The sequence below is a fragment of the Centroberyx gerrardi genome, chromosome 14, assembly GCF_048128805.1.
Source record: "Centroberyx gerrardi isolate f3 chromosome 14, fCenGer3.hap1.cur.20231027, whole genome shotgun sequence".
Classification (NCBI taxonomy): Eukaryota; Metazoa; Chordata; class Actinopteri; order Beryciformes; family Berycidae; genus Centroberyx; species Centroberyx gerrardi.
The window spans coordinates 13,475,977-13,490,615 of NC_136010.1; the positions used below are offsets into that span (position 1 = coordinate 13,475,977).

At 43.7% G+C, this 14,639-nt stretch overlaps 2 protein-coding genes across 2 annotated transcripts in view; both read right to left on the reverse strand.

The window, feature by feature from the left end:
- LOC139928489 (ERC protein 2) overlaps positions 1-6,480 on the reverse strand; it is a 150,301-nt gene extending 143,821 nt beyond the window's left edge. Inside the window, exons 1-3 of the mRNA XM_071921060.2 lie at positions 5,611-6,480; positions 1,381-1,404; positions 421-1,239 (exon numbers count right to left, since the gene is read on the reverse strand). Coding sequence (XP_071777161.1) covers positions 421-1,239; positions 1,381-1,404; positions 5,611-6,480 — 1,713 coding nt within the window. The remainder of the gene's footprint in view (positions 1-420; positions 1,240-1,380; positions 1,405-5,610) is intronic.
- Positions 6,481-10,512: 4,032 nt separating this feature from the next.
- Positions 10,513-14,426, reverse strand: tlr9 (toll-like receptor 9). The gene is made up of 3 exons (XM_071921040.2): positions 14,366-14,426; positions 11,020-13,986; positions 10,513-10,869 (listed from the first exon to the last, which is right to left on the reverse strand). The coding sequence occupies exons 1-3, from the start codon at positions 14,393-14,395 to the stop codon at positions 10,663-10,665; spliced, it is 3,204 nt and encodes a 1,067-aa protein (XP_071777141.1). The 5' UTR covers positions 14,396-14,426; the 3' UTR covers positions 10,513-10,662.
- Positions 14,427-14,639: the final 213 nt, after the last annotated feature.

The following is a 14,639-nucleotide window of genomic DNA, read 5'->3' on the forward strand; positions in this document are numbered from 1 at the left end:
CACACACACACACATACGCATGCACACATACACGCACATACACGCACACACACACACACAGAGTCAGATTGTATGTGTAAGGCTGAACACAGGCTTAGAGCGCTTCGTATGTTAATCTGGCCCATTGATAAGACCTGCTGAGCTGCTTTCTGCTCTCACACTCTGCTTAACACAGACACAGACACACACACACAAATGCATGCACAGACAAATGTTATTAATTCATCTCACTGATGGCTATGCAAATGCAAACAAATACATACAAACAGATAACACACACATGCATCAGAGAAACTGCTAAAATCACTTCAATTTCATGGATAAAAAGCTCATATTGATATCCTTTTGAACAGTTCAGAGACATCCATCCACCAATTGAAGCCTTGACAAATACAGTAATAACACCAGAAAAACACACACCTCTCTCACATGTATGTTCTCCAGCTGGGCTTCGGCCTCCTGGGCTGCCATGGTTATGATGCCTGTCCTCTGTCCCCGGCCCCAGTGGCCCTGGCCCTGGCCCTGGCCCTGGCCCTGGCTCTGGCCCTGGCCCTGGCCCTGGCCCTGGCCCTGGAGCATCTCCAACAGTCTCTGGATGCTCTCATCCCGAGCGCCCAGTGTCTGCTTCTGCGAGTCAATTCTCATCTCCATCTCTTCCATGGTCTTCCTCAGCAGGAACAGCTCCTTAGCCTGCCGCTCGTGCTCCGACTGCAACCGGAAGAAGTTCTCCTCCGACGGATCCAGAGGAGGGGGCGAGGAGAAGCCGTCACACCCGGGCACCTGGCAGGGGCTGCGGGGCCGGGCAGAGCTCGAGCTGGCCACCGCCCCTGGACCTTGGCTGTGGCCGTAGAGGTGCTGACTGGGGCTGTTCCTCGGCCCAGGCTGGAGGGTGTTGGCTGGGCTCAGTCTCTGTGTGGTTCCCCCAGCGTTGGAGCCGTACCCAGGGCTGTGGATGATGATGTCTGCTTGCTGTTGCCTCGGGTTGTAGGTGTTGGACGGGCTGGCTCTGGGGCTGTGCCTGGGCCCAGGGCTGTGGAGCTGGCTGGGGCTTTGTCTGGGGCTTTGTCTGGGGCTGTGGCCAGGGCTGAGGCCTCCTCTGTGGTCCTGGTCCATGTGCAGGTCTCTATAAGAGCCAGAGTTCCCTTGCTGTTGTTGTTGTTGTTGTTGTTGCAGCCGACTGTTCATCTCCCTGTGAGCTCTCAGCTCTTCCTGTAGCTCCTGCACTGTTAGCGGAAGTTGCTACAGAGAGAGAGAGAGAGGGAGAAAGGGGCTATTGAGTCAGAAAACACACAAATATACAGACACATATTAAAGATTACAAAACACATGAAGATACATACACATCTAAGACCACTATCAGGAGGTGTGCTAAAAACAGACCTTGTTTCTTCTGATATCCACAGGCTGCAGCAGAGGGTTGTGACATAAGAAAAAAAAACATTCATAAAACAAAATAGAAAAAAACAAAAAATATAACAAAAAAAAAAGACTCAACATCAAACAGTTAGATAGATTGCTTCTGTCTCCTCAATTTGTAAAGCTGTTGGGCAATGATTATACACTTTGACCATGAGGAGGCGACATTTCTCTTCAAAATACATACAGCATAGGCTACTTACAAATGAAAGTGACTGAATCTGGTTTGGAGTGAGATGAACATAAAAGGGGGATAGATTGGATACAGAGTGACGGCATTTCAACAGAAAACAATGGTACAACTCATCAAAATGAAAAGATAAAAAATTTCAAACATTACAATTGTACCTCAAAGAGAATGGAGTGACAGCCAGTTAGCCTAAAAGCTCTGAGAACATCAAACCAACATGGTGGGGTAGCAAAATAAATGATTTTCAGCACAACAGTGAGTGTGGTTGGGCACAACACATCTTAATCAACATTTCTGCTTTGAACACATGCTGCATTGCAAGGTAATACAAGATGCAATATGCAAATCTACATTCACAGCTCTCAGCTTTCCTGACAAGACTGACAACTAGAGATTCACTCTGTGCTTGAAACCATGGACACAGAACATTCTTCACTATTGACTGAGCAGGAGAAGGCATTTGTTTTAAGGAAATACAACAAAAGGAAATCAAACTAAAGGAAAAACACAAACATGTACACATATACGGGCCACATACAGAACACACGTCAACATTGATGGACACAAACACTCAATGGGAGGAAAATGACTCATGTATTCATCTGTGTGAAGATATTTCAGACTCCCCTGCTCGGGTCCAGAAGGCGGAGAGTGCCAAGGACACAGAGTTGAGATGTAGGAGGGAGGTGAGGTTGAACACACATAATCAATGCAACAAGCTAGCGCTGAATATCAAGTCAGAGTGGGTGGCGCACACAACTGTGACTGTAGATACACATACATATGTACAAGCACACACACACACGCACGCTCCAAACAAACAGATGGTGAGGGCTAAAATTCTGGTCATTTGCAGCTGAAGGAAAAGGTGACATTCCTTATGCTAATGTGTGTATGGTCTACTGTCAAAACCACTTCTCCCCTTGCTGTCTCTAAGGGCAAGAAACAAGGGAGTGGAAGTGGAGGAGGGGAAAGAGAAGAGAGGTGATAGCCTGAAGAGAGATAAAGAGGCGATAAAGGAGAGGGAGGTGAGCGATTGCAGATAAAAGTCAGAATAACATCTTCTGCATCAGGCATAACTTTTGCTTGTACGAAATATACTAGTGACTGAAAGAAACAGCTTTTCTGCTGTGTGATGCAGGCTGTAGACACTGTAAGTGGAATGAAAGGGAGCTGAGAGACAAAAAAGAGCTTGTGCCAATTTAATGAGTGATCAATACTGGCTGCAAAGCCCCATCCACTATCGACTGGAGTTAAACAATACTTAAATGAGAAAGGGAGAGAAAGAGAGAGAGAGAGTGAGAGTGTGTGTGTGTGTGTGTGAGAGAGAGAGAGAGAGAGAGAGAGAGAGAGAAAGAGAGAGAGAGAGAGTGGAGTGTCTAATAAATTATTTGATTTTTCAATAATTTATCAATTTCCTAAATATTTGACAGTAAAGAGACCAATCGTCTCTTTTGGACTTTTTCTTTTTAAGCTGGTCTACTTATATATTTAATATACGTTTTGCTGGAAATACATATAAACTATTTAACTATGTGTAGGCATATATTTTTTTGTCTTGCACAGATGTGTTATGTTTGTATATGTACGCATAGTCGGATTTATTCTACTGACCGATGCGTATTCAGGTATCACAGTTTACGTACTGTGGTAACCCATTGAGTCTTATCTTGCATCATATAATGTATATATATATATATATATATATATATATATATACATATTTCTCTTTTCTGTGTATTATACACTTTTTTGCAAGTGACTTCGATTTAGGGCACTGCCCCCGGCAGGTGCGGCTTGTTACACTGATTTGTACAGTATATATAGAAAGCGTTGTGACTTATTGTCTTGATGCTCTGATGAAGGTGTAATACCGAAACGCGGTAGCAGTCATGGCCAAAAAATAAATTGGTGAAAATGAGGTGACATCTGTTATGGTTATATTCTTTCCTATTATTATATTGGTGTGCTGCTTTCTTCCAACTCAAACTATTTAACTTTTAACCTTTTTTTGTATGAAAAAACATTTGATCATACCACATCAAACTTGCTAGTAAACATAATAGATAATAGAGTGAATTAAAACGCAGGACAGAATTATCAAGCACAATTCAGTTCAAGTTCAACATGTTGAAAAATTGGTTCATCAGCTTTCTTAGCCATTCCTATGGTTTCTACCATGCCAGCTCTGTTCACATAAATAAAATAAAATAATTCAAACAACCAAGATTTGTATTCACTGACTTGATTTTATATTTTTCTCCCAGGCTCAATACACTGCCTGCAGTAGCCTAATATATCACAGTAAATAATGAAATAGCCATTCTCCACACCTACCCTTTCACTCTCTTGCGCTACAGGCACCCAAGGGTTATAAGTTCATAAATCTATGGGTTTCGGTAGATAAACTTATGCTTCACAAGGGAGGCGAAGGCAGAAAGAAAGTGTGAGTGTGTGTGGGAGAGAGAGTGAGAGAGGGATGAGCACACACTTGAAGTAATACACTAGCTCTATGGTTCTGTGGCCTGAAGGAGCAGAAGAGAGACAAGCACATCCATCTATCACAGAGAGGGTGAAGTCAGGACAAGCCTGCAGATACACAGGGGCCGTTAACATTTACTCTCCTGTTCCACTTTAATGCCGCGGACACAAGAATCTCACCATTAGTACTTCAACGGGGAACACATTTATTGTCTATACACTTTACTAAAATCCCTCTGGCAGTTTTGCGTCTGGTGGGGGTGGTAGTGTGTGTGTGTGTGTGTGTGTATGTGTGTGTGTGTGTGTGTGTGTGTGTGTGTGTGTGTGTGTGGTGGTGGTGGTGGGGCAGAGGGGGTTAAGCAATAGAGGCTAATGTGGGAAATGTTGAACTCTGTCAGTTAAAGGAAGCACTCTGAGGAACATGTATTAACTGGAACTCTATAAAGAACAGCACTTAAGTACACTGCTGTGTCCAATCTACCAGAGCAAGAGGAGTGAAACAGCTTTTGACTGTGTGTGTGTGTGTGTGTGTGTAGAAGTAGTAGTAGTAGTGTGCATGGAGTAGTGTGACAGTGTGAGATGAGCCATGCTATAAATACAAATGCAGAGGTGGCTCCTTGGTTACATGTGGAGAGTCAGATGGAAGAACACAGACTTGATTAAAGTTGTTGAGAGGAAAAGAAAGAGCGAGCTAAAAGGAGAAAGAAAAGTGTGTTTGTGTGCATGTATGTGTATGTGTGTATATATGTGTGTGTGTGAGAGAGAGAGCAAGAGAGAGAGAGAGAGAGAGAGAGAGAGTGTGAAATATTCTCAGAATACGATGAATTTCCCCTTTTCCAGACTTCCAGGTGTTTTTACCTCCCTAGAGCAACGCAGACATACAGGGAAATTAAACGCCACACAGACAAATGGAGGACCAGAAAAACAGACAGAGACAGGGCCAACAAATTAGAAAACAGAAGGAAGGCAGACAAAAACAGAGACAACAGATATAGCTATACAGCCAGACGGACAGATAGACAGTGCCTCAGACGGAATGAGCCAGACTACAGGGAGAGGTGGCACACGACAGACTAGCCACTATCCCTTCAGGAGGAGCTGTGAGCTTTTATAGAATCTGGCTACCACTTAGAATGGCTGCCACTAGGGCACGTTCCCATGGAAACACAGACAGCGCCGAGCCTGGCAAAAGTCTGTATAACCAAACTGCACAGAAGCCTTCATGTGGACACACCCTTGGAGACAGGAACAAAAGGTGTGATGTGAGACGGTGCAGATGAGATGGGCGGGTGAAGGCAAAAGTGTGAATGTGACGTGCAAGCGGACAAATCAACAATAATTGAAGAGTTTCATACCAAAATTAGATATCCACCATTTGAAAAATGTACTTATACAGTCACATTTTAGCAGACGTAATCGCACTTGCATGTGTTTTTTTTTTTAAGTGAGTAGGTAAGAATTTGATTCAAAATGGAAATATTGCATTTTGGAATAGAACTCTTCAATTCTGCCAGTATTCTCACCTGGCAGTCCTCCTGGTTAGTCCTGCACTGGTCCTTCAGAATAGAGGTCCTCACTCCCTCCTCCCGCCTAACCCCCCTGTCTCTCTTCACGTCCGGGCTCCAGAAGTTTACACTGTTCATGCTGGAGCCCATCCTTCCATCCCTCCCTCCGTCCATCTCCCTCCTCAGCAGGTCATTCTCTCTCTGAAGTTCCCTTAGCTGAGCCTGGAAATCCAGCGTGGACCCCTCTCCGCGTCCAGTCGAGTCCGGTCCCTGCTGATGTCTCCCGGGCTGGCGCCTCAGGCTGGAGGTCCCTCCTGGCAGCGGGTGGTGGGTATGGTCTCCGTAGGGGTCTGATGGGTGAGGCGGCCCCGAGGACGTGATGTTTGGGCTGCTGCCCATGGCTGTTGAGCGGCCAGTGTAGGAGGAGCGGCTGGTGCTCCTGCCCAGCGTCATGGTGCCTTTGGGGTATCCACCTGACGGTTCCAAGGTGTCCCGGTCACTGGGGTACATGGTGCCTGAAGTGGCATAGGCAGCACTCAGCGACTGGATGTTCTCCATAGACAGGGTTTTACCCCCTGGAGCTGTGGCTGAACCAGAAGCTGCTCCTTTGTTTGCTGCTGTACCAGGTTTCATCTTTGACCCTAGCTTTGAAGCTGACCCTTGACCTCCAGCCAATTTAGGCCCTGGCGCAGGCACGCCCCCCGACACAGAGCCTGGCTCTAGCCCTGAGCGGGAGCCTGGCACTGAGCTCACAGCCTGTTTGCTCTTCCCCTGCTTGGGGGACTTGGAGAAGCGTGAATGAGATGTGCTGCCATCAGTGTGCCCACTACTCTTTGAGGCAGCAGACAGCTTGCTCTGCGAGGGCTTGGCCCTAATGTTTAAAGGCATGGCTTATGTGTGAAAGACGATGTCTGAGAGGAAACCGTTAAGGTTGAGAATATTTTCATGTCCCTTTGTGGGACCAACGTATGTACTGTAAGGTTCAGAATAAAGGCCACTTCTTGGCTTCTCAGTTTTCACCTGTCCATCCCTGCAGTTTGGACTGCAGGACTTTATGACTGGCCATGATTCTGAGAGGATTGTTTAGGGCTAGAGCTTGAGTCTTAAGTGGTTCTAGTAAAAGAAATAGGCAGTGAGTGTGGGCTGCAGGGCTCCCAGACAGACAGGCCAGTAGTCTGGTGGTCTCAGTTATAGTGCAGGACATCATGGATTCTAGACAGGTCAGAGCAGGACAAACATTGGGAGAAAGACAATAAAATTATAGTCAATAATAGCATGGTTCAAATAAAACAAGACCTTACATGGTTTAGATTTTATGAGACAATTTAGTGTTGACCATGTTTTCACTGAAGAATTTAGAGCACAAAATACATGAGAAACCCTTAAATCTCAACTTCCTTTTTTCTCAGTTTAAAGGACAAATTCACTTATTAATAGCACGGTAGGCTACTCTGTATTCCTCTCTCTCCTGTATTAGTGATCAGTGGCTACTCTTAGCCCCTCGTTACAAACCCTGTTCACTATGTAGATGGTGAAAAATAGAGAAAGACAAAGGCAGAGAGAGAGCGAGAGAGAGCGAGAGAGAGTGAGTGTCAAGCTTGGCTATTTCAGCACCATGGACAGCACTAAATCCACTTGCTACAGTGCTTAGTTAACTTTAACTTCAGCACAGGGAACAGAATCTTGACATGCCTGATATGTCTAAAAGAATCAGAGACAAAATTGTGTAGTTGGCTACGGCCATGGTAGAGTGCAGAGAGAATTGGCAGTCTTCATTATCCACCAGCCCCCCTGGGGCACCAGCAAAATTCATCTCCAGACTATCAGGGCTGTACACATACCTTAGGCTTCAACTAAAAATAGATGGCAGAAATAGAGACTTTGAATTTGGGCTAACTCACACACACTCACTCACTCACTCACTCACTCACTCACTCACACTTGGAAAGTACTGCACCACAATGACCATATACTGTATGTCTTGAGCATACACAAGGGTTTAGGATCACTTGTTGTCTTCCGAGCTTACACAGCATTACATTAACACAAGTACAAAAACTGATATGCATATCCTCAGGAAACTAGAGTGTGCACAGGCCAAGTCCAGGATGGACCAGACCTTGGGGACAGTCCACAAAGCGGATGCAAATCCAAATCATAATCCCTCCTCTAATCTAAGAGGATTGGGTGTTGGGAGTCACTACACGGGATACAACTGAGAGATTGGTTAAGTCTGCTTGTCAATCATACCATAGCTGTCAATCCCTTATCCATCATTGTATGAGACAATGAATTTAGCCTTATGTAGCAGCAATGGAACGACAGACACCGTGTCATTTTATTAAAGTGGTGCATTTACATCCAAAGTGAACGTGAAATTGCAATGATACTGATCGAAATAAACTCACAAGGATGATTGTATCTAAATAATTCTCAAACAAAGAAATTGCTAACATGTTAGCTTGCTACTGTTGAAGCTTTTTGGGCACATCCATCATTCGATTAAGATGGAGGTATCATAAGTCAGTAAAACAGTGGGCAGTTTCGATGCGCCAGGCGCAAAGTTTACCTCCTAGTCAAACCATAGTCACAAAGAACCTCAACCATATGGTTTTGACGGACTGATGCAAATTTAAACATTAAATGCCACAAGTGGAAAAGGGGAACATCTCACTTCATACCGGTCCCCAGTAGCCTATCCCAACGTTTTTGAGTTGGCAGCCAGCTGTTGCCGGGGAGTGAAAACTCGAGTCGCCACCCCGACTGCAATATCGTAACACGCTGATTTGATTACATTTTCTCCACAAGTTCCACTGGTGTGACACAAGTTAACCTGCTGCCAACCTAAAATCTACCCAGCAGACCACAGTATATTTTATGGGAGACACGGTTATAACGGCCGTTGTGCATGTGACTACGCAGCCTGGACACAGACGCCAAATAACTCTACTACGACCACGGCTGGGAGGATTAGTTTCTTTCTCATATGCACACGGCTACATGAGTTGGTACATTACATAATAAGTAAGCTGCCACACAAACTGAGAGCATACAGTTTAATTTGTTTTAACATTGTTGCCAAATGAAGCCACGAGTCCAGGTGTGCGCAAAACACTTTGCTCCTACCTTACCGGACAGGCCCTTCTCCATCACCGTGAAGTCCTGCTCGTACCCAGTCCGACCTCGGCGCAGGCTCCATGATCTCATCAGCTCATCTCTCTCATGACCTGTCCTGCTATCGGGGCCGCGTGGACGCGCGCTCCCTCCTAGCCTACAAGCTCTCGCGTGCACGATCTGCGCGGCGCGGCAGCAGCAGGGACAGCCATGATTGGAGCTTTTTTTTCTTACCTACTGGCATACTCATGGGCGTCAACTGGCACTTGCAATAGCCTAAATCCAAGTTTGAACGTTTTTATTTACTACAATGAAAAACAAAGGCCAAGCAAAAAGTCCCATAAATGTATCTTGTTTAAAAAAAAAATGAAGCAAAAAAAAAAAAAAAGATAATAAAACCTGTGTGCTTCTGTACAAGAGTATGGTGACCTACGTCCAATAATGTATCACATTGACCAAATAATCTTGTCAGTCATCAGTAATTTATACTAAAAATGTATAATAAATTAAGTCTAAGCAATGCAATTTCAAAGTCTTGGTCACAAATGATATTAAGAGACTTCACTTAGGCTACTGAATTGATAGCCTTGGTTCGTCTGAATCAATCCTCTGAAATCACATTACTGATTGGAATTTATTTGGATAAAGAAACAGTCTAAACACAACAGAGAAAATAGGTTGAGAAATACAGACTAAACCTGTGATACCCAAACCGGGGTTCAGGGACCCACCAGAGGTCTTGGAGAAATTGCCAAGGGATCCCCAAAAGAACAATTTCAATAGTTTAATTCACTTTTACTTCATTCAAGTTAACTCACTGAGAGAATGTGTAAGAATCAAATAAGAATGTATTCTAACCAAAGGTTTCACTCTCAGAGACAGTTTCCTGAGAGAAATGGGGGTCTGTGGTCAAAAGTGTCTCACTGGTAGTCCTTAACATGAAAAAGTTTGGAACACCTGGGCTAAAAGATAAAGACAAGCTACACTGGTCACTCAGCAGGTCTTGCACAAATCTGATTTTGTCACATTTTGTTATATTGTGTGCATGCACTGTCCCGTATCTTTCAATTTACTCCTGTTCTGGTGAGCAGTTGTAGCCTGCAGAATGTTATGGGAGGAGAAAATAAGCTTTCTCTGTTTCTGTCATCACTGACAAACAGGTGTACACAACACAAGAGCGCCCTCATTTTCCTCTTAAACCTCTTGAGAAACTACAGATGACCTTATTTTACTTTAGGCTACTTCTGAATGAATAAATGTATAATTTAATAGGTAACTATTAAGTTGTCACCTGTAACCTAAACACAATTGGAGAAAAACAATTATCAGTTTCATTTCCTCTAAACGTGTCCCAGAAGAGAAGTGAAATACTGAAAATTGGAGATGGGGGTGTTTTATATACATCACTTCCTTGTGACACTTATGAAATGTGGTTGCTAAAAAGGAATACAATTACCATGCAAAGTGAAGCAGGTGCATTGAAAATACCTAACAGGAATTATTTAGTAAACCACTAAATATCTAATTGATTATTTAGACAGACAGACAGATAGCACAGTGGTACACAAACAATGAAAAGTAAAATAGTTACATGAAAGAACTAATAAAATTGAAAATAAAAAATGTCATTCAGGGGCATTTTGATGGCCCAAGATCAAGATATTTGTCTCATGTCGTCAACCCCCCCCCACCCCCACCCCCCCACCCCCCAGTCTTTCTCTACTTAAAACTATCTAATAAAGGCAAATAATGCAAAAAAAAATGTAAAACAAAAAATGTCATTCAGACATTAAAAACAGAAAACAAATATTACCAGACTAACATTACAGACTTATGGCAGGAATCGGGGGGTAAGTTGTCAAATTAGGTGATGGGAAGGAGGCAAAGTTCTTCATGAAATTGGATTTTTTTTCTCAAAGTGTTCTGTATCCGCAGTCAGAAGGGAGAAGTATAAAGTCATATGAAACTTTCACTCATGTTGTTGTCATAGAATCGAAGGTTATCTGACGACAATGCCATTCTCATTCTATTCCAGAACAGAGGTTGGGCCCTTGGGTTCCTCGGCCAGGACAATACTGACTTTCTGCACAACCGCTTCCTCAGTTGAAGGTACTTCAGTTTGGGAAACATCTCGTCCAACAGAACCAGCACTGCCACGTCCACCTGGTTTAGATAAAATCAGAGACGATTTTGTTATATGGAAACATGCCAACAACTCAATGGGAATAGGACAGACATCCACCAAATGCACATAAAGATGAATCAAAATACACTGCCTGATGAAAATGAAATAAAAAAGTTAGTTTTACAAACCTTTTCATCCAGAAGCCTCTGCTGAACCATGAAGAAAGCCTGTCGTATCACACCATTCACCGCTGCACCACCACTGGACAGCACAAACACTGTCTTCACACTGCTATAGACCGCATTGTGGAGGTTCTCGATACAGGAAAGCCCGGGAATCCAGTCCCTTTCTTCCAAACAGAGACAGAACCTCCTGTGATGTGAGCTCTCCAGATGGACAGTTAACTCGTTGTAGACCCAATCCCTCACAGCCTGGTTCCCTGTGTCAAACACCACAAAAGCATCATGGTGTTTGTGGGAGTCACTGCCGGGCAGCTGGGAGTAGCCCTTGTGTCCCGCCCACAGCACCTGTAAGCAGTACCACAGATCCCAGCCATAGAGGTGCTTCAACAGGGGCAGGACAGTAAATGCCACAGCCATGAAGGAACTGAAGAGGAAGGCTAAGCTACCGTAGACATCCTGGCAGGAACGCTGGTCGATGGACAGCACACTCTCACCCTGCAGGGACTCTGGGAATTCACAGTTAACACGTGTGGTGAGATAAGGAACTTCCACAGGAGTGGCACGCAGGAAGTCTGCAAACCAAGAAGTATCACAGTCACATTTAAAGGGGTTGGCATGCAGGGTGAGTTTCTGAAGGGCACTGACATTTTTCAGTAGGGCAGGGAGCAGCTGGTGGTTCAGCTGTTTGAGATAGTTGTGGCTGAGATAGAGATAACGCAAGGTTTTCACCTTACTGAAGAAGTCTTCAGGAACAGAGCTAATATGGTTGTGACTGAGGTCCAAGAGAGAAAAATTTGATCCAAATGTTATGACTATATGAGGCAAATTGTCAAGGAAGTTTCCACTGAGGTTGAGGTGACGTAGACTTCTGAGTGCTGTGATGTTTTGCCATGGGAAATAGTTCAGTTGATTGTTGCTGATGCTGAGAGCCTCGGTGCTTCTTGGTAGGTTACAGAGCACATCTGGTGAGACTGACCTCAGCTCATTCTGAGAGATATCCAGGTAGATTAAGTTTGTAAGGTCTTGGAAGAAATGGATGTAGTTGTTGTTACCAGAGTCCCACATGATGTCTAGGTGATTTCCAGAGAAGTAGAGGTACTTCAAAGAGTTGCTGCTCAACCTGTGATCTATTCGCATCCCAATGCCATTGTTTGCCAGACTTAGGACTTCCAAGTTAGTCAGACTATGGATGAACTCAAAGCGATGGCCCATGCCCTTCATCAGGAAGTGAAATTCATTGTTACTAAGGTCCAGTATCTTCAGACTGGTGTTAAGCTCACTGAAAGCCTCTCGATAATAAAGATCAATTCTATTGTATGCCATATTAAGATAAACTAAGTTTTTCATGTTATTAAACAGCCCACCCTTCAAGGTCTGGCTCATGTAATTGTAGGAAAGGTCTAAACAAACAGCATTTTCCATACCTACAAATATATCTTTATTAAGAGAGAGAATGTCATTTTGAGAGAGGTCAAATGTCAAGTTATTTTGGCAGAAATAATATTTAAAGTCCCATATTGTTGGAATTTGTGACACATCGTCTTCCAATATTTCCAACAAGTTTGTTTGTTTGTTCGGTTCCCAGGGGTCACTTCTGGTGACCTTTCGATCTTTGAGCATAAGGGGTGGGTCAGGGAAATTATATGTATTCGAGTTCTGATTCTGAGAGCTTTGTTGTGACACATGCTCAGATGATTGACTAGAAGAGCATGGAAGGAAGTTAAGCATGTTTTGGGAGAGGATAACGTTGGTAAGGGAAGGCAACTGTCCCAGAGCACTCATGTTACAAGTGTCGATGAAGTTCATTCGCAGCTCTAGTTTCTTTAGCTCATGAAGTTTGGAAAGAACTTCAAAGCTTTGGCTTGAAAGATTGTGGAAAAAGTTCCCACTGAGGAGAAGACTTTGTAACCTGGAGACATTGCCAAGATGTGGTGAAAGGATCAGTTCAGGAAATGTCTTCATTGGTTCATAGTTATAGATGAGGCTGATCCAAGTCAGGCCCTTCAGTTCTGTGAAGAAGGTGCCGTTACGGATGGCATATGCCAGGAGGTTGTCAGAAAGGTCCAAAGTCTTTAAATTCCTCAAAGGTCGGAAAAGGCCCTCGGGAAACGTACGCAGAGAGTTTCCCCTCAAACTTAGGTTTCTCATAGAGCTGTTCTTGGCATAGAGTGAGTTTGGATGTAGGTAGAGGGAGCGATTTTGGGGGCAAGGAAAGCAGGGCCGGGCTGCATGGTCACAACGCTGGCAATTCCACTCCAAATTTAAAGATTTGAGAACGGTCAGGTTGGCAAACGCCCCTTCTAAAATCTCTGTGATTGTATTCTCTCTTAAATCCAGATCCTCCAGTGAGGCTGGCAGCCCTGTAGGGACTGCTGTCAAATTATTATATCCTAAAGAAAGCTGTTTGAGTTTAGAAAGCCCTCTGAAAACATCCTCATTGATGTAAAATGACTGGTTGCAAGGGTTTGCATAAAAGCAGTTCTTAGTGAGGAGGAGCTGCTTTAGAAGTGGAGTGTTGAAAGGGTGGCTTATGTTGAAGATCCGGTTATTCTCTAGATCAAGAACCTTCAGGCTGTCAGGTAACCAGGGTAAAGAGGTGAGGCTGTTTCCTGACAAATGGAGAACCTCAAGATTGATCAGGCTCCTGAAGGCATCATAGTGGATCTCCATTTTGCATGAGTGGTCATCCAAAGCTCGCAGGCTACCTGGTAGACAATTCCACATTATTTTCAGTTGCTTAAGGTTTGGAACACCTGAGAAAGCATGCTGCCCCACTTCCTGTATCTTGGTCCGACTTAAATTGAGTGACACCACTGTGGTAGACTTGATGACGGGAACGTGAATGAGTGGCCTGCCGTAGCAGTCTACTGTGGTGACATTCACATCATTGTCACAAGGGAAGAAGATGGGATTTCTGGTTCTCACTAATGGAAGAAGCTGACAAAGTATGAGAAAGACATTCTGCAACAGAGCCTGAAAAAAACATGAGAAAAAAAACACGTAAGACTAATTCAATTCAATATTGACTGCTCAAAGTATGTAGTGCAAATAGGCAGCATACTGTTGCTTTAGATCAAGTATTAGCCATTATTTGTATCACCCTAAACCTCCTACTGCTACTGTATCTGCATAGAATTGCCAGTAACTATTACCTTCTTTGAAACTCAAGCTGTCATGTGCTTGTCTTGATCTGAATGCAAGCATCTTGAAATTTCATGCTTTCCCAATAAATCATCTATTTTGTTCTCAATGTGATGATACAGTGGGTACATACATTTACTTATAGTAAAAGAAGAATGGCATATACCTGGTTTTCTGTGTAAATGGCAAAATATCATTTTATCCTACTTACCATATTAAGTATTGCATTTATCTTCAACATTCACGTTGGGAGCCAGCTGACACAATCTTTAATCCAGTTGCGGAGAGGCTGAACTAAAAAAAAAAAAAAAAAAAGTATCTGAAAGTCTGTGCAGTGACGAACAACTGGACCCACTTATGCAGAAGTGAAAGCATGTGGGGTGCATTCATCAACCAGATGGTGATCATGTGATCAAAATGAAAGTCAATATCATGAGGATCATCAGATACTGATATCACCTTAAATGTAATCTAAAAAAAACATA